General features: G+C 40.6%; 1 protein-coding gene across 1 annotated transcript in view; it reads left to right on the forward strand.

The window, feature by feature from the left end:
* Window positions 1–2,081: 2,081 nt before the first annotated feature.
* WNT2 (Wnt family member 2) overlaps window positions 2,082–27,809 on the forward strand; it is a 76,989-nt gene continuing 51,261 nt past the window's right edge. The window contains exons 1-3 of the mRNA XM_016196923.2: window positions 2,082–2,271; window positions 4,338–4,564; window positions 10,267–10,544. Of these exons, the coding sequence (XP_016052409.2) occupies window positions 2,189–2,271; window positions 4,338–4,564; window positions 10,267–10,544 (588 nt within the window). The 5' untranslated portion in view covers window positions 2,082–2,188. The remainder of the gene's footprint in view (window positions 2,272–4,337; window positions 4,565–10,266; window positions 10,545–27,809) is intronic.

Raw genomic sequence — 27,809 nt, forward strand, 5'->3', positions numbered from 1 at the left:
TTGGAGGGATGGTCTATTCTTCTTCCAGGAGGTTTGTTTCAGGTTTAGGTCATTCCACTGGCCTCACCAATAACTGAGGAGCCGATCTCATGCCAATGGATAAATTCCCCAGGGGAGAGAAAGGGCCTCTAAGCTGATGGTCACACTCCATGTATTTCTAACTCGCTTACCTGTGCGAACACCATGTCTTGAGGTGGGTTGAGGAGTTTTTTACATAGTTTCAGGTCTCCTTGTCTATGAGAGGTACATACAACTGAACTAAATTTTTCAAAATACGCATCCACACCCCTACATTATTTGCTGGTAGAAGTGGAATGTTGGTATCTTATGGCTCCTCTGGAGCTACCCATCTCTTCTACACGGCCCAAGTGTCTGGACCGTACAGTGAGAGACTGTAATGAAGGAGGGTGGAATTAAATTTTCGCTTACTCTCGTGCTTCGCCCAGGAGAGAGGTTCGTGAGCCCAAGCGTAGAGGTAAATGAGGCCGTTGTTGCCTTCGGAGCCTGTCCCCCGCTCCCCCCCCCATCACCGTGAGAAGCGCGCCGGCCGCCCCGGGGACCTGCACGGACGGACCAGCCCCCGGGCCGGGCCCAGCGGCACCGAGCGGCCCTGGCGCGCAGCCCTGCTCTTCCCGAGTCGTGGGTGGCGCGGCGTTCGCTTCCCTCCTCTCCCTTTCCGGACCCAAACGGGGGAGTATCTGGGTCAGCCCGGGCGGGGCCGGACCTGCGGGGACCCGCGGCGGGGAAAGCGGTGGCGATGACAGCATCGCTCAGGTTTTTGGCGTTTCCGAGCTTCGCTCCTTCCGGCCCCTCGCCGCCCTCGCGCCCCGCGGGGCCGCGCTCTCGCCCGAGGACTGGGTGGGGGAAAAGCCGGCTCTTCCTCCCCCGAGGGCCACCCCTCCCTGCCTGGAACAATGCGGCGCCCGCGCCCCGCCCCGCCGAAGCCCGGGTCCCCCGGGCACGCGCCCCGCGCGGCGGCGGCTCCTCCGCCCCAGGAAGAGAGCGTTGGAACAGTTCGCCGACGCCGCGAGTTCCCGGTCTTCCTTTCCGGTGATAAACGTCGGGGCCGCGAGCCAATTGCTGCTCGAGATGCTCCACCCGCAGCCCGAGGCTCGCTCTCGGCTCCGCGGGGACCCAGATCCAGCACCCGGAGGATCCCTTCACCTCCGCAAAACTGAAGGGCTGAGCGCCGGGCCGCGGGAGGCGGGACCCCCGGCGGGGTCCGGGATGCCCGGGTTCCCCCCTCCTTGGTCTTTGGCGCTCCACCGCGCCGGGGAGGAGCTGGGCGTGCGTCAGAACCGCACCTTCCCGGACGCTTCACCCGGGACGCCTGGGTGAGGTCGGAGGGTCACGGACCTCCCCGGCTGCCCTCCTGGGGAGCTCTGTATATAAGCCCGGCACCAGGGACCAAGGCCACAAGTCTGAATTTCCCTGAGGCCCTGCCCTCCCTCCGCATCCTTGCCATGCACGGACTCGGCAGCTCCAAATTTACAAGCGCTCGCTCTTCCTCTCTGCGTGAGGGAAAGCAATGAGTTGAAAATCATCTCCGGGTTCCTGCGATCTGTACATAGTTATCTCCGTATCCTCTCCCTCGACTCCCCACGCCTCAGGCTCCGGGACTTCTGTTTGCCGGAGGGTAGCCTAGCCTATCCTGAACGAGCGTCCCTGCTGGGCGCCCGCTGACGCTCTTTTGCTGGGAGCTTCAGCAAAAGAAAGGTACCTGCCTCCGCGGGAGCTCGAGGCCACCCTGAGGTGTTCCTCCTTCCCCGCCTCATCTCGACCGCAGACACCTCTGGCCATCGTTTCATCCTCGGCTGCATAAGCCCCGCGCCCCTCCCCGCCGGAGCCGGGCGCAGAGCCCCCTCCCTCGACTGCGCCCGGCGGGTGGGGAGCAGAGCGGGCTGGGGCGCGCGAGAGGCGCGCAGAGCTCTCTGCTGCCCGCGCTCCCCGCGCCTGGGGAATTGGGTTGTGGGCGCGGCGGCCGGGACTGGCCTTTATCGCTCGCCCGGCTGGTCGTTTGAAACTTTATCAGCGAGTCTCGCCACTCGCTGCAGACCAAGCGGGGGGCGGGGGCGCGGCGAGGCGCCGGCGGGGTGACGGGGCGCTCCGGGTGCTGAGCGCTTCTGCTCTGGGCACGCATGGCGCCCGCACACGGAGTCTGACCTGATGTGGACGCGAGGGGATTAATATGAACGCCCCTATCGGTGGAATCTGGCTCTGGCTCCCTCTGCTCTTGACCTGGCTCAGGCCTGAGGTCAGCTCTTCATGGTGGTAAGTCCACGCGTACCGGCGCGCGGAGGGCGGGAGGCGCGGATTTCCGATGTGGGCATGGGGACCGCACTGGCCACGGAGACCCTTTCGGGCGGCGCTTCCCGCGGCTGCGGCAGTCGCGGATTCCAGCCCGAACCCTGGCTGCTGCCCTCTCCTATCGCCTACCCCGAGTCCCTTCGCTTTTCCTCTGAAGACCATTCCAACTTTAACAACTCCAAAAAAAAAAGGAAAGAAAAGGAAAAGAAAACCCCCGCATTCCCCCTCCAATGAGAGCTCTGATGTTTGATTTATTTGGATCCAGCTGAGCGACAGCAAAATCAGCCAGTTTCATATCCCATTAAGAGACGTGTGTGTGTGTGTGTGTGTGTGTGTGTGTGTGTGTGTGTGTTCATCTTGAAAACTACAATCGTCCCCCGCCTCTCCCCCACACACCCCCAAACTCAAGATAAACCTAGGGGTCAGTTCAGACAGTCAGTCAGGAGCTGTAGAAGCCAAAACCTGTGATTTTGCATCATTTCCCGCCCTTCCACAGCCCTAATACTTCTCTCCCCAGTGGGGCGGAAGAACTGTGCGCTGCCGGCCTCCAGGTGGAGGCTACGGCTCAGAGAGAAGCCCCGGGGGCGGGGGCTCAAAACCACAGGCCCCTTAAAGTGTAACTTTGCTGCTCCTCTGTACGTTGATCAGCGATTTATTTTTTTAGTTTGCACAGTGAGCATAACAGGTCTTAGCAATGATACAAAGAGAGATTCTCTACCCACCCAGAAACTCCTCTTCATCTTCCAACCTAATAATCTGGAAAGAGGGAATTGAGAGCTCTTCAACGCCCTTGACCTAAAAGTTTCCCCACAGATATTAAAATACTGATTCAGAAAGACTTGTTACCTTGGGGTATTTTTTAATTTTTTTTTCAAGAACTTGGCAAAAGTAAGGAGTCTCAGCAAGTGAAAAACTAGAGCAGGAAGCTTCAGGAAGCTCTTCAGAGGAGCATGGCAGAGCATGGATGGGAAGAGGGGTTCAGTTTCTCCTTAAGCCTCTTTGATCAGGAAGGCATTTAGCTTTGACATTGCTGACACAGGATCAAAGATTGATTTATCAGAATGACCATTTTTCAATAAAATGACTATTTCTGTTTCCATGGTTAAACATTATTTATTGTCCAGACTTTTTGTCACATTGTCTCTCAGCTGTCACTTAAATATGTTTTTTGGAAATCACAGCTGTAACGATTTTATGATCATATAAAATAATAAAAATATAAGAAAAGACATTCTCCTTGTTTGATCACTTCAAAAGACACCTATGGCAGCTTGGGTTATATAAAAGGTACCTTTCTAAACATTTCACAACTAATAGAGAACATCTGGGCAGAGATGATGATGTAATTTTTTGTTAAAGTTTCTTTTCAAAAGTACTTTATGGAGCTATAATACTGTTTGATTCTTCCAAATATTTAGTGTCCTTAATAACAATAGAAAGAACTTTTTCCAAAGATTCTCTATAAAGGCCAAGAAGAGCTGGAAAATGGAAATATTTAAAGCATTCTTTAGTAAGGAAAGAACGGCATGTCTGTGAGGAGTGTGTAACATCAGATACCAGCAGGTGTCGATTAGACAGATACAGACAGTTTCTTAACACACTTAAACATTCGGGTCAAATAAATGGGAGAGAGAAGCTTTAAAGGTCGGCTTCCCCCAAAGCCAAGTCCAGACACATTTCATCACTGAGATCAGAGCCTTCTTGGGAACAGTCTTTGAAGGTTCTTCCCAAAAGATGTTGTCCCTCCCTGCTCATTCTGTTCCCTGACTTCCCAGAGAATCATCTGTCAGCTCTTGATTCATGTCCAAGACAGTCATCGCTCCATTTTGGGGTAGCTTCTACCAGATTACTCCTCACGCCAGCCATGCTGCTTCTCCACAGAACTAAAATGAAATAACCTTTGCTTCCTAATATCCCCGAAGGGATAAGGAATTCATACTTGAAACGTGCTTTGAACTCCTCAGTCTCCCAGGAAACATGGCTCCAGGCCTCAATTTCAGTGTTCTCATCTCTGTGTTGGTCCTTCCCAGGTACATGAGAGCTACAGGCGGCTCCTCCAGGGTGATGTGTGACAATGTGCCAGGCCTAGTGAGCCGCCAGCGGCAGCTGTGCCACCGACACCCAGATGTAATGCGCGCCATTGGCCTGGGCGTGGCAGAGTGGACAACTGAGTGCCAGCACCAATTCCGCCAGCACCGCTGGAACTGCAACACCTTAGACAGGGACCACAGCCTCTTTGGCAGGGTCCTGCTCCGAAGTAAGTCTCCTGCCTTCAGGCAGCTCCTGGGGCTCTCCCCTCACACACTCCTCCCTTTGTCTTCAAAGTCCCTGTTTATTTTTTCTTGCATTTTTATTCAGTCAGAAGCTTGTTCTGTTGGGGGCATTGTCCCTGTTTTACAGATGAGGACGTAAGAAATCAAGAACTTGCCTAAAGTTTTGTAGGAGGCTAGTTATAGATTAGAATGTAGACCCCATTTTACTTTTTGCTCTGTCTCTCTGTTGCTGGAAGAATTAGTGGGCGAGATTTCCCAGACACAAGTGGGCGTGAGGTTCTTGGGGTATTCCTGAAATAAGAATTTTCAGAAGCCCCCAAGGGAGAATGAATGTGGAAAAAGACTTTATTTGAGTGGAGTTACATTCCTCAGGTTCCACTGTCCCATGTCCCTTAACCCAGACCTGAAAGAGGTGCTGCTAGGGGTCCAGCAGATCCAAAAGGAGGGCTAGTGTCCAGAGCTTCCATTCCATGTTGCAGCTGGGTCCAGTTCACTACTCAGACTAATTAAAGTTCCCCTAGTCCATTGTACGGGTTCCACATGGCCATGGGGCATGTGGGCATAGGGGAGTACAACCCCTGCAACAGGAGAGCCAGGAGCCCGGCCCGCAAGAGAGGCAAGAGCAAGAGAATAAAAACCAAGAGAGCTCGCTCCTTTGTTTAGAAGTTTTAATATTTAGGTTTCTAGCCCTTGCAGTGGCCTTGCCTATTCTGACCATTAATTTATTCTCTCGTGTGACTGACAGACAGGTAGGCACCTTCCCACATCACTCAGACCTTACTGGGCATGCATCTGAACTGCCTTTGTCCAGTCCCTTCCCCCAACGATCAGCGGGGAACAGACTTAGAGAGTGTTAAATTAGCAAAGCTGTATAAATGGCATGCCTGTATTATCTAGTCTTCCCTTTGCTCCTTTCCTGTTAAATAATAACCAGATTATTACAACAGTATCATATCCATGTCATGTTACAGCCCTTCCTGTTCCTCCAGGTTGAGATTTTGTCTCTAGGAGAAAGGAGGCAGCAACCACAGGGCTTTTTTGATTTTTTTACTCTTCTGGGACTTGAACCTTCCAGAGGATTTGAGCAGAAGATGACGTTGGAATGCTCAAATCTTTTATTGGCCGTAGATGGCTATTATTACAATAACACATAAATGTTATTAAGAAGCAGAGACAAATCTCTGCTCACCACTTTTGACCTCCCATTCAGCTATTCAGCTTTGGGTCACGCTATGTCTAAATTAAACTTTTTTTTTTTTTTTTTCCAGTAGACTGTAAATTCTATAAGTCAGGATAGCCTGCCTTCCCTGCATCTCACTTGGTGCTTTGTGTGTTGCAGGTACCATTCATTCATTGAATGGTTGAGTAATGAATGGATGAACTTCTAGTGAACGCCTGTTATTTCCCAGGTACATTTTAGGTAGAAGGGTATTTATGGAGGGTAGAAGTGCAAGCCATGAATGCATAGTTAGGTTGTTTTGTTTTGTTTTGTTTTTTTAACTTAGAAGGAGCATTAAACATTATATAATTACCTAATAAACGTTTTAAAAGTCCTGAATGTGGAAAGTACCTTACTAGCTGGTACACAGAGAAAATTAACTGAAAATCACATTTTATTTTAAAAAAATATTTGTTCCTTAACCTGGTGTTATATCCATTTTCCAAGAAATAGCACGGCCCATTTGCTACTGGGAAATCTGACTTAAAACACAAAAGTTTTGTGTGAGCCCCAGAAAGAGGAAACTTTACACTTGTTTTTGTCCCCCCCCCCCCCCCCATTCCTAAGAAAATCATCCAGGCTGTGTACTTGGTAATGCTTAACAGAGGGTGTTTCTATCTTGTAATCATCACAGCCCTAGGGTTTTATGAGGCCAAATGCATAACTGAATGTCTCTGAAATCCCCCAAGGGGGTAGTGCGCTCACTCTCAGTGTATCCCTGATGTAAATTTACTGCCATATTCTGCAATTTTATTCTCTAGTTTAAGAACTATATTCTTCTGCATTCCTTTTGGAGTTTTGATATGACATCGCAAATTTGGATAATAGTAAACTTCAGCAACGTGGAATTTTTAGACTTCACCTAGATTAGCTCACTAGTGAATCAGTTAAAGTGCCAGAACTTGTCAGAGTTTGCAAATATTTAGCACAAGACACCTTTGGACACATTATGTACAGGCTCTCAGTGTTTAAAATGTATCAGGGTTTTTCCTTTTCAAAATGCTCACAACCATTTTCCAGTGATTACAAATTAAATGTCCTTCTCATTTATAAAATGATTACCTCTAAATTCTGTCTATGAAAATCCTTTAAGATGTCTCTATATTGAAGAAAGTCTTTAGATCACAAGTCAAAGAATGTAATTTTAACCACTGATCCTCAAGGTCTGCCAAAGCTGGGGATTCATTCATAAAATACTTTAACTTAATCTGGATGATGTGTATTTCTTCAGAGCTGTAGAGTGCCGAGAAGGAAGAGGTTGGAACTAGTTTGACTTAGTCTAAGGCTTCAAGTAAATAAGAGATTCTAACTTAGATTTTCTTCAGAGTTCTTTCAAATGAAGCTTGAATGCTTTGCCAAAGTACTCAAAACTTAAAACACTCAAGCTACACAATTTCTTTCCATTCTTCATAGAAGGCCAGATTTCTTCCTGGACATTTATGTAAACTCCTGTGACTGTCAGTGAAGGTTTTGCATTGATTCTAGGAGGGCTGAATTTGGCCTAAGGTAGCTTATCCTGGAAATAACCATGAAATTCCAGTAAATCTAACCAAAGATTTTTATAATTAATTACTTGGAGGGAATTCACATCTAAGAATTGTGAAGAACTTCCTTTGGAAATCTAAATGCCCTTATAGATGGCTAGGAAGGCAAAGGGCAATGCTGTTTATAGGGAGAACATAAAAGCTACTAACACATCCCAGGGGCAGAGAGAAATGGAGAACATTTGCCTCTTTTGCTTCATACAGCTTAGAGCAAGATAACGGTTTTTAGTAACATTTGCATTTCAGTCATTCAACAGGCTATCACCAGTCACAGGCTGAGAAACTTAAACCCATAAATATCCCTGCAAGAATATACCTCTAGGATTCTTAAATAAGCCTTAAAAAGGTGATTAGGTCTCATCCTTGTAAATGTAAAAAAATTAAATTTTAAATTTTAAAAAGCAGGCATTTTAAAAGAGAATTGAACCCATAACTTTCCAGCAAAGCTAGCTTCTAGTGTTTTGCCCTACCAGGTAACACTCCCCCACCGCGAACAAAAACTACGTCTATGCACTTAGTAGACATTGTTTGACTTATCTCAATCCAAAAATTAGAGAAACTTCAATAGTAACACATCTGGAAGTCTAAATATCACTATTTAGGTTTGGATATTGTTTCATATTATGATGACTTTAAAAAGAATCCGTTTCTCTAAGAAGAGTCCCAAGGTCAAAATTTGTTTGGTTAGAAAGCCAGCTCTTGGAATGTGCTATTTCACACAGCATTTTAGTGGTTCATCTAAGGCACTTACCTGAAAACACCGTAAGGCCCATCTAACATGACACCAAAACATTTGGAGGTAAAACGAAAAGTCAGTTCCTGTGCTAAATTATTTATTTAAACAAATAAACATCTAGCTATTTAGTAATGTGTTTGAATAATACGTGACAAATATTCTAAAGGTATTTTTGCTTTGGAAATTATTTCTGAAATGTAGCAGACTTTAAGTGGTGTTTTTCCCTTTCAGTCAATAGGTCAGTGTAATTGTTTGCATGTGAAGCCAGGGTGAATGCTTTGCTAGACAATTTATTCCTCTTCTGCTTTCAAAATACTGTCTGGCTGCTGGCAGTCTATCATTGACATTGTCCATATTCCCCCCTAAAAGAGCACCTCATAAAATTTCTCTTCTTTCTCATTAAAAAATAAAACTGGTGCTAAGTACATTAAGCATTTGGGAGTTTTCCCTCCACGTGATATTTCTAAATGTGGACACTGAGCTCCAATCCAAAACCAGGCTTTAGCAGCTCAGTGGGGTAACTACTGATAAGATATTTTCCTAAACTGTAAAATGGGTATAATAAAAATCTCATTTATCTGAGAGCTACCACCTGAGATTAAACCACATTAACATCTGTTAGTCACCATTTTTTACAAAACATCTCAATTCCACTTAGAAAATCTGTGGTCCTTATAAGCCGGCACTTTAAAACAGTTTTCACGACCATCACGTTTCTCTCTGGAGAGCACTACCTGCTACCTATAGCAAATATTCATATAATTGATTTTACCTAACTACAGAGCATGACTAATTTCTTCTTATGATGGTTGGAGGTCGGGGGGAGATATTTTTGGAAGACTGACGTAAGTGCCATTTAATATGGTGTAGATATGTTTTCCTGATTTTTAATAATGAGACTAGCAGAGCAAATACTGCAAGGGGCATCTAATAAATTTTAGCACTGAATGACAAACAGAACCAAGGGCTCCGATGTGGAAAGGTGGTTTGTACTCCCAGCTGTGTGGTTCAAAAAGTCACACTCGTCTTGACATACTGAATCACCAAATGGCTCTGTTTTCTGCCTTGCATTGGCATGAGGCTGTTCAGCCTGTATTTTGATTGTTAATATATTTGCTGCAGCAACCATTAATAAAAAGGCATGCTAATAACAATGAAATACAGCTCCCCTTGAAAAATGAGGTGTACACAGACCCTAAAGAGCCTTATATCTGTCACTGTACCCCAACACTGTGTTATGAGTTACTACAGATTATTAAAATAATTTAATGTAGTTATTGCACTGAAATATGTACCTTTCAGCCTGTAAGTAAAAGTAGCCTGTGTGCTAATAAAGAACAATTCTAAGAAATCACCCCAAAGGGTTCTTGCCCAAGTCTAATTATAGGCGGTAAATTTGTTTCTTTCCAGAAAAACCAAAGAAAAGCTTTTCACTGTCTTTTACCCAATACCAGTGATTAGTGCAGGTGTTCCAGAAGAAAGTTAATTCACCTTAATAGTTAGACGTAGTATGTAACTGTAGGATATTGCATTTGCCTTCAACAGTCTCCCAATTACTTGTGAAAGTTAATGCCAAGCCAGAGCTCTCCAGTGTTAGCACAGGGGGCTGCTCACTGCCTTGAATTCTCTTCCCACCTCAGCCCTTAGATTTTTTTTTAATTCAGTATTTCAGTCTCTATCATTTAAATGCATATGAGTGTCTTCAGTAATGCCTGGAGGCTTGGGAGGTTTTTTCCAAGATTTTATTCATGTTGTATAATGAATACCAAAATATATTATGGAATGATAGAATTGTAGAATTCAGATTATATGTTACAGATGAAAAACAAAAATGTTATGCTCTCTTCTAGAACATGTAGGATTCTAGGTTAAGCAAGCATGTGTATGAGGCCAACGTGAAGTCAGGAGCTGGGCAAGGCAGGCTTTTGCTGCACTTTCTTTTTTACTGTTTACATTAAGGATAGTTGTCATACTGGTATCTAAATTGATAACAGCTTACATTAGATGGTGATGATTCATATTAAAGAAAGCTTTGGCTCTAGAAAAGAATCCTTCAAGAATGCCAGTACCTTTTTGTCTAGTGTTGAAGTATGTTAGAGGCAGAACAAGTGTTAACTAGCCATCATCTGAAAGTTATTCAGAGAAAGCAACTCCAGACCACTTTTAAGAAGAGCATTTTTGTTTCAGGTAGTCGGGAATCTGCCTTTGTTTATGCCATCTCCTCAGCTGGAGTTGTATTTGCCATCACCAGGGCCTGTAGCCAAGGAGAATTAAAATCCTGTTCCTGTGATCCAAAGAAGAAGGGAAGCGCCAAGGACAGCAAGGGCACCTTCGACTGGGGTGGCTGCAGTGATAACATTGACTATGGGATCAAATTTGCTCGAGCATTTGTGGATGCCAAGGAAAGGAAAGGCAAGGATGCCAGAGCCTTGATGAATCTGCACAACAACAGAGCCGGCAGGAAGGTATGGACTACAGTGCTGCTCATTTTGCTGACTACATGGCGTTATAGTCCCTTAAGCAGTGCTTATCTTAAACTTTCCTAGAGTTGATAAAGTGCCATATAGTCACAAATTCCCACTGTCCCCCAGCCCCAAGCTGTTTGTTCTAAAGAATACCGTAGACTGGCCCTGGCCTGTGTGCTCAGTGGTTAGAGCGTCAGCCCCTACACCTCCAAAGGGTCGCAGGTTCTATTCCCAGTCAGGGCGCTTGCAGGAGGAGGCAGCCAATCGCTGTGTCTCTCTCACACCAATGTTTCTGTTTCTTTGTCCCCACCCTCCCTCCCTCCCTTCTACTCTCTAAAAAGCAATGGAAAAAATATCGTCCAGTGAGGATTAACAATAACAACAAAAAGAATACCACAGACTGGGTTGAAATACCCCACCCATGCTCCACCTTTCTTCCCACAGCTGAGCTGAAGGAACCCGCCCATTGCTTTTGGCATTGTGTAGAGACAAGTGTTTTATGGTCCCTCTGGATACTATATCATCTAAACAAAAGATATAATCTGTGGGTGAGGCTAGCTAGTGCTTCATCCCACGTACCAATGGAACGTTGAATGCTTGTATCTAAAGGATATCAAGGCCCAGAACTTCTCAAACATATCATGAAAGCAACTCAGTAAGCATGGTTTACTGGCTTTTTCTAGGGTCAGGGATGCTTTTTTTAGAACCAGACTTACCTTGGGATTTCTGGTACTGAATAAGTAGACCAAGGGAAGACATGGCCCCAAAGGGGTACTCTATCCCTTATCCTCTGGTCCTTATTAACCTCTGGGCTGTGAATTCACTGGTCAGTATTCACTCTCTACTCCCTATTTATTAGATGAGGAAATAAGCCCTCGGGTCTCAAGGTCATATGGAGAATCAGTAGAAAACTCAGGACTAGAACTCAGGCCTCAACTCCTAGCCCAGGGGTTTTGTGGCATAGGATGAAGCCATTAAAAGTACAGTGTTCAGATCCATTGATAAACCATGCCTTTCTGCATTATGGCATGACCACAATAACTAGAGAATCTGAATGTTGTACATTATGCCTTTGGTAAAAAGCATAAACTGGCTGAGCTAATGAAATATTTAGTCAGATTAATCAAGGCATAAAATATGTAAACTGTGGGAAACACACTAATCTTGTGTATAGCTCAACATTTATTTTCATATATTTATACTTATTTTCACATATATAGATACCCACACACTTGTGTGATTAGATAAGATATATATTTCCAGTATTCTAGAAAGTCCCCTTCAGCCTCTTCCCAGTAATCAACCACAATTTACTTTTCTGTTATCTTGTTTCCATTTTTTGCTATTGTGAATAAAACTAGTATCATTCTTTTTGCATGGAAAAAAAAAATTTAGTCAGAGCCATCCGAGAATAATCTAATTGTCAGTGAGAAGAGATAACCATAATTTGTCTTTTGTCAGCACAAAATTAAAATGTGCTTGATATTAATATATAAAGAAAAATCAACATAAAATTGAAAGGTCTGCCAGGGTGTCTTTAACATGAAAAAGAAGAGAAAAATGCAGATCTGTTTGGATGAAAACTCTTTTACTAAGCTCACAGAAAGACCAAATCTCATTTAACAGGAGTTGAAAGGAAATAACTCTTCGTTAAGACATGGAATAAGATGAGTGTGACCTGAACTATTTACAAATAGTACCTTTCTTGAACTTTAAAAGTCAACATTCCTTATATTCATGAATTTATTAATTTATAATGACTACTGCCAAAAATATAGACTGTGGTTGTGCAACCCTACAACTATTGGTAATTACTGTTTGTGCAATAGTTTGGAGAGAAAAAATTTACATTGACCTTTGTTTTGACATTGATACCGCATGTATCAATAAAGTGTGGTGTCTTTGATAGGAGTGTGCTGTTTAATTACTCAAGCAGGAAATATAGTTAGATCTCTCAGATTATTTGTAAAGATAAAGGCATATGGTCATACATTGTATCCAAAAGAATGTTGACGCGTCAAAATAAATGTTAATTATGCTTAATAGTTTATTAGATATTGAATGTTTCAACTCTTCAAGACCACAGATCTTAGCTATTATCTTGTAGGCTCTGAAAAAACATGACTTTTAATGTAAATCACATGATTCCTCACTGTGTAGAGGTGAACAGCTGTCAGGCCTCAGATATTCTCCTGCCTACTCTGCAAAACTGAGGAGGCTACTTTTGATTGGAATAAAAGTGCACACACTGGCTTTTTAAAATGTGGCTTTAATTAATGGTGGGTGGGCAGACTTTTTCAAGGAGATGCATGATGTCAGTGAATATGAACTTTAATGAGAGTAAATGTATTGAGATAAACATGCGTCTCTAATTCTCTTCTTGCAGTCATTAGACCCCCGTTTCCTACTCCCCCTTGGTACAAGCAGAAGGTCTGTGGAATCAAAATTAGAACAGGCTGGGCTTGTGTTTGAGGGCAGGCTTCCTGAGTTAAGCCTTCAGCTGGCCTGGCTCTAGAAAACTCCAGCCACCCAGGGTTGACCACAACATCAGCCCATTCTTATTTCTTCTTTGTGCTTTTCAGTATTTCCAAAATTATCTAATATGAATATCTTCTTTTAAAAATGGTGGTGGTGGGGGGGGAACCAATACATTTTATTTTTTAAAAAAATCTATTCCAAGACTATTCTTTTTAACCAATGCTATAAATCAGAATTCAGCACTGACTTTCACAAAAGACCTTAATTTTTCCCTAATATTTGAGTTTAATTCATTTATTATAACAGCTGGTTAGAGCACCCTCATGTGTCTCTGTATGGTAATATCATTTTAGATCTTTGGTGCTGTTGTATCATTTTATCTTAATCATAGCTTTGGCAGAATTTGTAATGATGTTTCTTCATGTTTACTTGAAACTCATCCTTGACTGAGTCTTGTTTTCTACCTCCAAAGAGTCCTAAAAAGATCAATTTACCTTCTTCAACACAAACATTCTATCAAAAAAGACATTCCACAGCTTCTTTCAGCAGTTCTTTTTAGGTCTAAAGAAGCCATGCTATGAAAACTTCTAAATTATATTTTAGGATAAGTTTAAGTAAATTACAAGCAAAAGTTACTTGGTCAATAGCCACCATTTGTTTCCTTTCAAGAGTTGAAAATGGCTTTTAAATTAGTCCACTTTTTCCCCTAGATGAAATAATCACAACTTCTTTTACCTTCCCTAAGAGAACATAGATCAAAATGTTCCACATATCCAACCAAATACTGCCCTTCAATCACTGGACATTTTCATAATAAGAATAAGAGGAATTCCATAAAAACACTTTCCCTAAAAGATATCTCTTAGTATGATAAAGATAGAACATGGGATTTGAAACAAGACTTACATTAGTCTTAGTTGTGCAATACCAGTGGCTTTGCTCACTGAAGTTCAGGTTCTATCATGTGTAAAAGTGTATCATATGGTGCTGTAGGAAGACAAACATAAGGTAAATAGCAGAGAACCTGGCACATAGTAGGCACTCAATAAAAGTTAGTTCCTTTCCCTTTAGTGAAGTGAAGGTTATCTGTAACTTAAGTAATAGCGATAAGCACAAATTCAATTTGAACTATTACTTAGTTCAGCTTGAACTATTCAGTCTGATCTCTATATGTATCCATAGACTCATCTTTGGTACAGTTTAACATACTAATAAAATAAAAAAAAACAGGCATATAGGTCCTGGCTGGATAGTTCAGTTGGTTAGAGCATTGTCCCAGTATACCAAGGTTGGGGGTTTGATCCCAGTCAGGGCACATATAAAAATCAACCAATGATTGCATAAATAAGTGAACAACAAATCGATGTTTCTCTCTCCCTTGCCCCTTTCCTCTTTCTAAAATCAATCAATAAATAAGTAAGCAAATAAACAAACCAGCCAAGCATATAGTATTTGCTAATGTGCAAAATACTGTCAAATGTTTTATAATTTGATCTTTCAAAAACCCATATAGGAACAAAAAAACCCACCAGTATTCATATTCCCATATTTCAAATGAGAAACTGGGTCTAGGAGGGTTGAAGTGACTAACCCAATGTCACACAATCATAAAGTGTGGGCTTGGGGGTTTCAAATCCAGTTGTGTTCACCCATATGTCCTTATCTATATTTCCATGTTGTCTCTGTTGAGAATTTCTGAGACACACACACACACATACAGAGTATTTCTGTGTTTTAAACAAAGGAGCAGCAGCAGCAGCCATCACCCTTGGAAGATAGCCCACCAATTATTTTTTTCCCCTTTGTGTGTGTGTGTGTTTTTTAATATGTCTTCATTGATTTCAGAGAGAGGACGGGGGGGGAGAGAGAGAGAGAGAGAGAGAGAGAGAGACATCAGTGATGAGAAAGTCATTTATTAGCTGCTTCCTACACACTCCCTACTGGGAATCGAGCCCACAGCCCTGGCATGTGCCCTGACCAGGGAATCAGGCCGTGATCTCTTGGATGCTCAACCACTGAGCCACGCTGGCCAGGCTGTGTCTTTATTTTACAAGTTTAATAAAATAAATACATATCATTTTTTAAACAATAGGGAAAGCATTTTTAAATGTCAAAAATATAACTACTAATCATTATGAATAGCTCAGTGCAACTTAGCCTTTTTTAGTGGATTCACAAAATTTCAACTAATGATACTGCAAGTTTGAGAACACTATTCCTGTGTTCTATTGGACTAAACTTGTTTCAACAGATAATTTATTATCCAATTACTTTGGGAAAAGCTATTTTGGGTACTAAGCTATATGTAGAAAAGAATAAAACAGAAATCCCTGACCACAAGGAACTAAATTTTAGGGAGACAAATGAAATACAACTGTGAGGCAAGCTCTATGCTAGGGCGTGGAATAGGAAAATCAGTCAAAGGACCAGTTAGCTGAGGAAAGAAAGGTTGTATCATAAAACAACTGGGTGTTTGAGCTGGAGATAAAGATTTCCCGTGGGTGAGTTGGGGAAAATGCTTCCCAGGATGAAGGGACTACAAGACTAAGAAACGTACTGGAAAGGAAAGAACATCACAGTTGAGGAATGACAATGGTCCTAGGGTGGAGCTCATGACTGAGAATTAATAGGAACTGAGGTTCCAAACTCGAGTCGCAGCAAGATCTGGAGAGCCTTGAATACTGTGCTAAGATACTTTGATGTCTCTGTGAAGCAGTAGGCAGGTATTAAACAATGTAAGAGAAATTAAATACTTAAGTTTCATTTTTATGCATTGCTAATTTTTCTAGAGTCCACTGTAAAACAGTGACAGATTCCAGAGTTCAAATCTTCTATGATATGTTTGAATTAATGACTTAAAAAATAGACTTACAAGTTCCAGTCAAGATGGCAGCATAGGTAAATGCTGTATTCACTGCACCCCACAACCACATCAAAGTTACAACTAAAATACAGAACAATCATCCTTCAAGACCACCTGAAATCTAGCTGAATGGAAGTCATACAACTAGGAACTTAAAGAAGAAGCACATAGAGACTGGTACAAGGAGTGGAGGGGTCGGGCAGAATCAGGACTGGCTAGTCCCACACCCATGTGTAGCAGACAAAAGTTGAGAGGGATATCTTGGCTGTGGAGGTTTCCCTAAGGAAACAAAGGGAATCCCCCCAGTCCAGGGTTCCAGTACTGGGAAGAGAACTTCCAGCTGTAAGAACTAGTGGGATTGTGGCTGAGAGACACAGAGCCTGCTGGCCCCAGGCAGTTCCTCTTAAAGGGCCTGCGCATGGACTTACTTGGACTCTCTCTGAGCTCCAGCCCTGGGGCAGCATCTGGGACTTTTGGGGAGGAACTAACTTGTCTGGAATCAGGGAGAGAGCTGGAGAGGCAGCTTTCTCCCAGACAGAACTGCTGGCAGAGGCCATTGTTCCTTTGCTGAGCCCTTGGCACCAAAGCCCCACTAAAGCATGTCTTGCTCCATAGGGTTAGCTCCTGCACAGCAGCTCTTCTGCTATACTCACAGCTGATCCTCACAACTAGTTGGCCTGGGGGTCAATCCCTCCCAGTGATGCCAACATCAACCAAAACTCAACTACAATAGGACAGTGCAAAGAGCTCACACAGGGGCACACCTGTGGAGTGCCCAGCTCAGGTGACTGGGGAGGCTGAGCCACTGGGCCTTATAGAACACCTCTATGCAAGCCCACTCTACCAATTCCAGGAGACATAACAGCTCTACTTAATACATAGATACAAACACAAGAAAGCAGCAAAAAATGTGGAGACAACGAAACATGTCACAAATGAAAGGATAGGTGAAATCTCAAAGAAAGGACTAAATGCAAGCAAGAAACTACCAGATAAGAATTCAAAACAATGATTTTAAGGATGCTCAAGAAACTTACTGAGAACTTCAAGGAACTTAAAGCATCAACAACATAAAAAAGGACCAGTCAGAAATGAAGGATACACTAACTGAAATAAGGAATAATTTACAGAAAATCAACAATAGAGTAGAGGACACCAAAAATCAAATCAAGAACTTGGAACATAGGAAGCAAAAAGCAGCCAATTGACAGCAAAAAGAATCCAAAAATATGAAGATAGTGTAAGGAGCCTCTGGGAAACTTCAAGCATACCAACATTTGCATCATTGGAGTGCTGGAAGGAGAAGAGAGGGAGCAGGAAATTAAAAACCTATTTGAAAAAATAATGACAGAAATAGACTTACAAGTCCAGGAAGCACAGAGAGTCCCAAACAAGAGGACCCAAAGAGGCCCACACCAAGACAAATCACAATTAAAATACCAAAGATTAAAGACAATGAGAGAATCTTAAAAGCAGCAAGAGAAAAGCAGTTAGTTACCTACAAGGTAGCGCCCATACGACTGTCAGCTGTTTTCTCAACAGAAACTTTGCAGGCCAGGAGGAAGTGGAAAGAAATATTCAAAGTGATGAAAAGCAAGGACCTACAACCAAGGTTACCCAGCAAAGCTATCATTTAGACTCAAAGACAGGTAGAGTTTCCCAGACAAGAAAAAGCACCAAACCGGTGTTACATGAAATGTTAAAGGGTCTTTTTAAGAAGAACTAAAAAAAAAAAAATAAAGAATATGCATAATAATGTGGCAATAAGTGCATATCTATCAACAATTGAATCTAAAAACCAAAAAAAATGAAGAAGCAGAACAGAAACAGACTCATAAATACAGAGAACATTTTGATGGTTGTCAGATGGGAGGGGGGTTGGGGGGATGGGTGAAAAAGGTGAAGGGATTTAGAAGTACAAATTAGGCATAGCCCCTGGACACAGACAATAGACAGGTGAAGGCCTGGGATGGGGTGGGAGATCAGTGGAGGGGGGAAAATGGAGGACATCTGTAATACTCTAAACAATAAAATAAAGTTTAAAAAATAGACTTACTAGAAACATTATGAGAAATGTCTACCTCCCTGACTTTTATTTTCAGCCTTAAATAAACATAGAAGTACTGATGTAAATAGTAAGCTTCCCACTGTTTATTAATAAAAAAGTTGGCATATGGCAACTGTGTTGATATTTATATTTTTCATATAATGTTTACATTATTATTGGCTACTTTACTCATTAGGGTCCTTGGAATCAGAACACTTTTCTCTAATAGTTGAGCATAGTCAAGACAAGTTACCTAACAAGAATTGCTATCCAAAATAAAATATATACACACATGCACCAAGTTTTGTGCAAGCCTAAGAGGTAGGTAGCAATATTATCCACATTTTGCATAAGAAGAGACTGTGGTCTATAATAGGAAGGCCATAATTAGCAAATAAATTGAATTTATTTGCTAACTGAAATTCAAGCTTTACTTGACATCATGTATTTTATATGGGAGAAGTTCAGAGGGTGAAGGGATTCAGAGTTTCTAGTTTTACACCCCACTCAAACCAGCACCACTCAAGATCAGTGCTGTGGAGCACTGGAGTGCCTAGGCAAGTTATCCAGATACTTATAAGTTTTGTATGCAGAAAATGCCTCCAAAGTAAGAAGGAATGGATATTTTACAAGATGTAAACAGCCTTATAGACAAGTAAACCTAAGGCCTAATAAAGACTTCCAAGAATAGATCCTGTGATGCCATTTAAGATACATAATAAATAATGCTTCTGAACCAAGAGAACTGGGCAGGATTCAAAAGAAATCACTCTCAAAAAGGAATTCTCAAGAGAAAAGAAAGTGGTAACACTGTACTGAACTATAGAGCCTGATTGCTTTAACCTCCTGTTCATCCTAACCCTCCCTTAAATAGTGTTCAGCATCTTTATGAAGCACAACCTTCACTTAGTAGATATGTGTTTTCTGAGTGGTCTCCTTAGTTCATAAAATTAAAGGCATTTTGAAGAATGAGATCAATTTTACCAGCCTCACCTCTGTCTTACTGTATCCAAAAGTAGTATGTGCTTGATACTGTAGAACTTTATATAGCATATGAATTCAAAAGTAAGTAGAATTAAAGTCCCAAAACAGAGAATAACTTAACAAAATTGTTACAGTTCCATGTAAAGTTCTATTACTCAGAGAAAAATGGTTTTTTATCTTTTTATTTTTTTAAATATATCTTTATTGATTTCAGAGAGAGGAAAGGGGAGGGAGAGAGAGAGATAGCAACATCAATAATGAGCTAGTCATTGATCGGCTGCCTCCTACACACCCCTGACTGGGGATTGAGCCTGAAACCCAGGCATGTGCCCTGACTGGGAAGTGAACCCTGATCGCCTGGATCCTAGGTTGACGCTCAACCTCTGAGCCATACCTGGCCAGGCAAAAAATGATTTTTTAGACTGGCCTCATTAATAAATAAGAATTATTGTGTCCAAAAAAATGTATACACACTTTAACAGCTGATAGCTCAACTTTGAAAATGAAATGTATTTTAATAAACACTGACTTTACAATTATTCAAAGTGTGTACACATTTTTTGAGACACCCTATATATGGTTAGTCAACAGTAATTGAATGCCACAAATAAGAGTTCCACACCTTATATTTCCTAGCTAAGCCCACCCACAGTCACTGTTTTAAAGAATGACAGTGCTCAAGAAATCACAATGCCTTATTTAAGTTAATAAATGATTACATGAGCAAATCAACTGTGTAGTCCAGTAATAAATAGTTTCTGTTTTCCTAGCTTCAGAGCATATATATTTGAAAGATATAAGTTGGCCTGGTTTTCAGTAATTCATAGAGACATCGACGTGTCAGAAGGATTTAATTATTTATAAATGTACTTGGCTTTAAGCCAGCATCTGAAAATTAAATAATGTTTTAATGTGTGTTTCCCTCAGGAAAATTGATATAGGTCCAGAAGTATGTTAGGTGCTTTATGGCATGCACCCAACTAAAAAGTTAAGTAGTAACCCTCCTTTGAATGCTCAAGTTAACTAAATAAGTTAAAACATAGCATCTAAGGACCTAAAATAAATTCTAGGTAGGATTTCTAAAACAAGGTCAGTTGGAATACCTTTCAAACAGGTGGACTGCCCTTTTTCTGACAGTAAGAGAATCCATGTGACACAATACAGGGATTGTAAAGTTAGCAAAATGCAGGAATTTACAAGAAAAAAATTCTCATGTAAGAAGTCTTACAAAGACACCTCAGCATTGCTTGGGCTTAGTCTTCAGAAAAGCTGAATTAAGAAACCAAAATTTCATTCTCTTTGGGAAAAGTTTGTCTTTATAGCTGGCAAAACAGTCCTTTGTAGACTAATTAGATATGCAAACACTAACTGAAAATTTTTGTAGACTCCACTGAATCGAGAGAACACAAACCCCTGGGGGCTGGCCAACCCCAGTTTTAGAAACACGGTAGAGTGATTTAAGATGTCCACTTGGTGTCAGACAGTTGTGGATTACATCCTGCTTCAGCCACACTGGTTGTGAGACCCAAGAGCAAGGTCCTCAGCTTGAAGGTGTCTGAATAACCATCTGTAAAATGGATGAAAATAGTATATACCTTATATGCTGGTGTGTATTAAGTTAAATAGTGAAAATAAGTACTTAGCATGTTTTGACACATGGTAAGACCTTAAAGATGTTATGTCTCATTATATACTCAGACAGTAAACTGGGACAAATAAATAGAAAGCAGGATTGCTCTAGCATGAACAATGCACATATTTCCTTCTTCTGTAGCTTCTGTTTTTATTTATTTATTTATTTATTTATTTATTTATTTATTTATTTATTTATTTATTTATTTATTTTTATTCAAATATTACAGATGTCCCCTTTTCTCCCCATTGACTCTTTCCACCCCTACCAACCCCCGCCTACCCAGTCCTTCACCACACTATTGTTTGTGTCTTTGTGTTATGCATATATGCATATAAATTCTTTGCTTAATGTCTCCTCACCCACCCACACCTTCCCTCTGAGATTTCTCAGTCTGATCCATGCTTCCATATCATTGAATCTATTTTGTTCTTTAGATTCCACATATAAGTGAGATCATGTGATGTTTCTCTTCCTCTACCTGGCTTATTTAGTTTAGCATAATATTCTCCAGGTCTGTCCATACTGTCCCAAAGGGTATGAGATCCATTTTCTTTACAGCTGCATAGTATTCCATGTTGTAAATGCCCCACTCATCTACTGATGGGCACTTGGGCTGTTTCCAGATCTTAGCTATTGTAAATTGTGCTGCTATGAACATAGGGGTGCATATATTCTTTCTGATTAGTGTTTTAGGATTCTTAGGAAATATTCCTAGAAGTGGGATCACTGGATCAAAAGGCAGCTCCATTTTTAATTTTTTAAGGAACCTCCATACTGTTTTCCATAGTGGCTGCACCAGTCTGTATTCCCACCAACAGTGTACCAGGGTATCCCTTTCTCCACACCCTCACCAGCACATGTCATTTGTTGATTTATTGATGGTAGCCGATATGAGAAGTGTGAAGTGCTACCTCATTGTGGTTTTAATTTGCATTTCTCTGGTGATTAGTGATTTGAGCATTTATTCATATGTCTCTTGGCCATCTGTATGTCCTCTTTGGAGAAGTGTCTATTCAGGCCCTTTCTTCATTTTTTAATAGGATTGTGTCTTCCTCTTATTGAGTTGTAAGAGTTTTTTTGTACACTTTGGAAATTAGCCCCTTATCAGATACATCCTTGGCAAATATGTTCTCCCGTACTCTGGGGTTCCTTTGTATTTTGAGGCAGATTTCTTTTGCTGTGAAGAAGCTTTTTAGTTTGATGTAGTCCCATTTGTTTATTCTTTCTTTTGTTTCTCTTGCCCTCGGAGATGTATCAGTGAAAATTCCACTATGTGAAATGTCTGACTTTACTGCTTATGTTTTCTTATACAATTTTTATGGTTTTGTGACTTACATTTAAGTCCTTTATCCATTTTGAGTTTATTCTTGTGCATGGTACAAGTAGGTGGTCTAGTTTCATTTTTTTGCATGTATCTGTCCAATTTTCCGAGCACCATTTATTGAAGAGACTGTCTTTACTCCATTGGATGCTCTTGCCTCCTTTGACAAATACTAATGGGTCCATTTCTGGGATCTCTGTTTTGTTCCATTGATCTATATGCCTGCTGTTGTACCAATACCAGGCTACTTTGATTACAATGGCTTTGTAGTACAGTTTGATTACCAGTAAAGTGATCCCTCCCACTCTGTTGTTCTTTCTCAAGATGGCTGCAGCTATTCAGGGTCTCTTTTGATTCCACATAAAGTTTTGGAATATTTGTTCTAGCTCGGTGAAATATGCTGTGGTATTTTAATAGGAATTGCATTGAATCTATACATTGCTTTGGGTAGTATGGTCATTTTAATGATATTAATTCTAACAATCCATGAGCAGGGTATATTCTTCCACTTGTTTATATCTTCTTCTATTTCTTTTTCCAGTGTCCTGTAGTTTTCCGAGTACAGATCTTTCACATCCCTAGTTAAGGTTATTCCTAGGTATTTTATTTTTTTAGTTGCAATGGTAAATGGTATTGTTTTTGCAGTTTCTCCTTCTGAGATTTCATTGTTGGTGTATAAAAATGCCATCAATTTCCAGATGTTAATTTTGTATCCAGCTACCTTGCTGAATTCACTTACAAATCTAGTAGAACTTTGGTGGAGTCTTTACAGTTTTCTATATACAATATCATGTCATCTGCAAATAATGACAGTTTAACTTCCTCCTTTCCAATCTGGATGCATTTTACATTTTGTTCTTGTCTGACCACTGTGGCTAGGATTTCCAGTACTATCTTGAAGGAGAGTGGTAAAAGTGGGCAACCCTGTCTTATTCCTGTTTTTAAGGGAAATGGTTTTAGTTTTTGCCTGTGGAGTATGATGTTGGCTGTAGGTTTGTCATATATGGCCTTTATTATGTTGAGGTATGTTCCCTCTATTCCCACTTTGCTGAGAATTTTTATCAGAAATGAGGGCTGGATTTTGTCAAGTGCTCTTTCTGCATCTATTGATATGATCATATGATTTTTGTCCTTACTTTTGTTTATGTGATGTGTCACATTTATTCATTTGCAAATATTATACCAGCCTTGCATTCCTGGAATAAATCCCACTTGGTTGTGGTGTATGATCTTTTTAATGTATTTCTGGATCTGGTTTGCTAGCATTTTGTTGAGGATTTTAGCACCTATATTCATCAGGGATATTGACCTGTAATTTTCTTTCTTTGGAGTGTCTTTATCTGGTTTTGGGTTTAGGATGATGCTGCCCTCATAAAAAGAGCTTGAGAGTTTTCCCTCCTCTTGAATTTTCTGGAATAGTTTGAATAGAATAGGTGTTAATTCTTCTTCGAATGTTTGGTAAAGCTCACCTATAAATCCTCCTTGTCCTGGACCTTTATTTGCTAGGAGTTTTTTTTATTACTGCTTCAATTTTATTAGTTGTTATTGGCCTACTCAAGTTTTCTTATTCTTCCTGATTCAGCTTTGAAAGAATGTATGTTTTTAGGAATTTCTTTGTTTAACCCAGGTTGTCCAGTTTGCTGGCATATAGTTGCTCATAATATTTTCTTATGCTTCTTTGTATTTCTCTTGGGTCAGTTGTTGTATCGTGTCTTTCAATTTTGATTTTATTTCTTTGGAGCTTCTCTCTTTGTTTCTTGGTGAGTCTGGCTTAAAGGTTTATCAATATTAGTTATCTTTTCAGAGAACTAGCTCTAGGTTTCATTGATTTTTGTATTGTTTTTTTAGCCTCTATGTCATTAATTTCTGCTCTGATCTTTATTATTTCCTCCCTTCTACTTCCTTGGGGCTTTTCTTACTGTTCTTATTGTAGTTATTTAGTTGTTGTGTTAGATGGCTCATTAGAGCTTTTTCTTCTTTCTTGAGATTGCCCTATAAGGTTATGAATTTTTCTCTCAGGACTGCTTTTGCTGTGTGCCATAGATTTTGGGTTTTTGTCTGTTCATTTTTGTTTTTTTCCATGAAGTGTTTGGTTTCTTTTTTGAGCTCATTGGTAACCCATTCATTGTTTAATAACATGCTATTTAGCCTCCATGTGTTTGAATATTTTTGAGTTTTTTTATAGTTGTTGGTTTCTAGTTTCTTGGCACTGTGATCCAAGAAGATGCTTGATATGATTTCAGTCTTCTTCAATTTGTAGAGACTTGCCCCTTGCTCTAACATGTGGTTTATTTTTGAGAATGTTCCATGTGCAGTTGAGAAGAATGTGTATTCTTCTGCTTTGGGATGAAATGTTCTGTAAATGTCAATTAAATCCATTAGGTCTAGTGAGTCATTTAAGGTCTGTGTTTCCCTGTTGATTTTTTTGTCTTGATGATCTGTCCAGTGCTGACAGTAAGGTGTTAAACTTCCCCACTCTGATTGTGTTGCTGTCAATTTCCCCTTTAAATACCTCCAAGAAATATTTTATATATTTAGCATTTCCTATATTGGGTGCATAAATGTTTATAAGGGTTATTTCCTCCTATTGGATTGATTCCTTTAGTATTATGTAGTGACCATCTTTGTCTCTTGTTATGGTCTTTATTTTGAAGTCTATTTTGTCAGAAGTAAGTACTGCTACACCAGTGTTTTGTTTTGTTTTGTTTTCATTTTCATTCGCATGTAATATTTTTTTCCATCCTTTCACTATCAGCACATGTGAGTCTTTTTGCTCTCAGGTGGGTCTCTTGTAGACAGCATATATATGGATCATATTTTCTCATTCATTCAGCTACCCTATGTCTTTTGATTGGAGCATTTATTCCATTTACATTTTAGGTTACTATTTTTTTAAAATATATCTTTATTGATTTCAGAGAGAGGAAGGGAGAGGGAGAGACAGATAGAAACATCAATGATAAAGAGAGTCATCATTGATAAGCTGCCTCCTGAATGCCCCCGACTAGGGATCGAGCCTACAACCTGGGCATGTGCCCTGATTGGGAATCAAACCACGATCCCCAGGATCCTAGGTCGATGCTCAACCACTGAGCCAAGCCCGGCCAGGCTAAGATTACTATTGATAGATACTTATTTGATGCCATTTTCCCCCTTTTTGCTGCTGTATTTTTCTCTCAATATTTCTTCTTCTTAAAGCAGTCCTTTTAGCATTTCTTGCAATGCTGGTTTCATGGTACTGAGCTCCTTTAGCCTTTTTTTGTCTGGGAAGCTCTTTGTTTCACCTTCAATTTTAAATGATAGCCTTGCTGGATAAAGCAATCTTGGTTGCAGGTTCTAGCTTTTCATTACTTTGAGAACTTCATGCCACTCCCATCTGGTCTGAAGAGTTTCTGTTGAGAAATCTGCTGTCAGCCTTATCAGAGTTCCCTTGTAGGTCACTGCTTGTCTCTGTTGGAGCCTTAATATTCTCTATTTGTCTTTGACATTTGCCATTTTAATTATGATGTGTCTTGGAGTGGGCCTCTTTTAGTTCCTCTTGTTTAGAACCATCTATGCTTCCTGAACTTGTGTGGCTTTTCCCCTCAACAGGTTAGGAAAGTTCTCTGTCATTATGTCCTCCCTGAAGTTCTCTATCCCTTGCTCTCTTTTTTCTCCCTCTGGTACCTCTATGATATGAATGTTGTTTCACTTCATGTTGTCCCAAAGCTCCCTTATACTGTATTCATGCTTTTTAAGTGTTTTTTCTTTTTTCTGATCTGATTGAGTGGTTTTTCCTACCTTATCTTCTAAGTCACTTATTCTATCCACTTCTTCATTGAGCCTTCTTTTCATTCCTTCCAGCATATTCTTGATATCAGATATAGTGTTCTTCATTTCTGCCTGGTTCTTACTTATCATATCCAGCTTTTTTGGTGTGTTTTCACTAAGTTCCTGTACCTTTCCATTAAGTCTCTTATGGTTCTCATTAATTTCCTTGAGCATCTTTATAACCATCACTCTGAACTCTATTTCTGATAACTTTTTTAATTCTATCTCATTAAGGTCTTTTACTGGCAATTTTCTGTTTCTTTAGTTTGGGGGTTGTTTCTTTGTCTCCTCACTATAGTGTTGTATCTGTATATTAGATATGTTTGCTGTCTCCCAGTCTTGTGGGGTGGGATTTTGTAGTTTATGTCCAGTGGAGCCCAGAGGTGCATTTTTCTTATACTTCCGAGATATTTTCTCTAGGTATGTCCCTTTTGTGGGTTCTTTGGGCTCTCCTGTTGTATTTGTGTCTATATTGTTGTTGACCTGTTCTTTGGAGGACTCTCTTTTCAAGTTAGCTAACTGTGTGGCTCAGCCTCAGTCATATCTTGTGAAGTGTTGTACAGGTGGTGGCAAGGCAAAACAAAACACGACCAAACTGCCAGGAAATACTCAGTCTTTTACAAAATATCCTGAAATTCACAATGAAAACATCTCAGAGAAAGTAGAATTGGGAGAGTGAAGTGAGAACACAAATGCTAAAGCAAAAGAGAGAGAGAGATGAGAGAGAGAATGATATTATTGCTAATAGTAAAGAAAATAATAATAATAAAATAAAAAGTAAAAAATAAAGAAGCTTCTGGGAGAAAAAAAGGCAGAGAAAAGATTCCGAAAGAAGCATGAGCAAAAAATTAAGGGTAGAGGGTAGGAATAGGAAAATAGCTGAAAAAGAAAAGATAGAAATAAACTAAAGAGACAAACAGAAACAAACAAACAAAAAGACAGGAAGATAGAGAATAAAATGGGAGAAAAAGAAAAGAAAGAAGAAAAAAAAGTTATACCAATGGAACAAGAAGTAAGAGAGAGATAAAGCAAGGGCAGAGAGGGAGTCCCATAAGTGAGATGGGGTAAACAACAGAGAAAAGCAGTCAACTTATTGGTTATAATGATAATATCCCAATAATTAAGCAGAGAACATCAAGAAAATTTTGATAACAGAACAAAACAAAAAAGCAAAAAACAAAAACAAAGGAAAACAGTATTTTAAAATTTTAATTAAAGAATTAAAAACAATTAAAATTAAAAAGTAAATTTTTTTTCTCTCTTTAAAAAAAGTCAATTAGGTGAGTTTCATCTGGGCACCTTATATTGTTTGAGGCTCACTGTTTTGTATGCTGATTTCAGTTTTCCTGGGAGGTACTTGAATATCAACCAATGTCAAGAGCTGTCTAGGTTTGGCTCTGGTGAGCTCAGTTAGTTGTCTGATCTGAGGTTCTCTGTGGACAACCTCCACTTGTCAGCTATTGTGCCTCCTCCTTGTAGTTGCTTGGTCTTACTCCAGAGCCTTCTGAAGAGTCTTTAGGGTGCAGGCCAGCTAGTGTAGCTCAGTATATCACTCCCCTTAGAGGTTTCTCCATCAGGCACTCACTGTGGGGAAGTTAGTCCTTGCTTTAAAGCCAACTCCTCAGTTTCTACCCTATCCTCCAATTCTAGTTCCCCATACAATGGCCTGCTGCAATTTCAGAATGAATTTTGTCTGTTCTGTATAGGCAATTTCAGAAGCCTGGGCTTAGTGGGTTGATTAAAAAAAAATTCCTGTGAGCACTTTGCCTGCCAACCCCCAGAAGGGGTTTATGCTTTGCCTCTAGTTCCCAAATTATAGTCCCTGAGAGTCTTATTCTTTTTTTTTTAATTTATCTTTATTGTTGAAAATATTATAGGTATCCCATTTTTCCCTTCATTGACCCCCTCCACCTCCCTCCCCAGGTTTGGCTCTGGTGAGCTCAGTTAGTTTTCTCCCCAGGCTTTCACCTCATTATGGTCTGTGTCCATGGTTTATGCATATATGCATATAACTTCTTTGGTTAATCTCTTCCCACTCTCCACCCTCCCTTCCTTCATTAGCTTCTTCTTAAAGAAGATCCTTCAACATTTCATGTAGTACTGGTTTGGTGGTGATGAACTTCTTT

The sequence above is a fragment of the Miniopterus natalensis genome, chromosome 10 (assembly GCF_054644295.1).
Source record: "Miniopterus natalensis isolate mMinNat1 chromosome 10, mMinNat1.hap1, whole genome shotgun sequence".
Lineage (NCBI taxonomy): Eukaryota > Metazoa > Chordata > Mammalia > Chiroptera > Miniopteridae > Miniopterus > Miniopterus natalensis.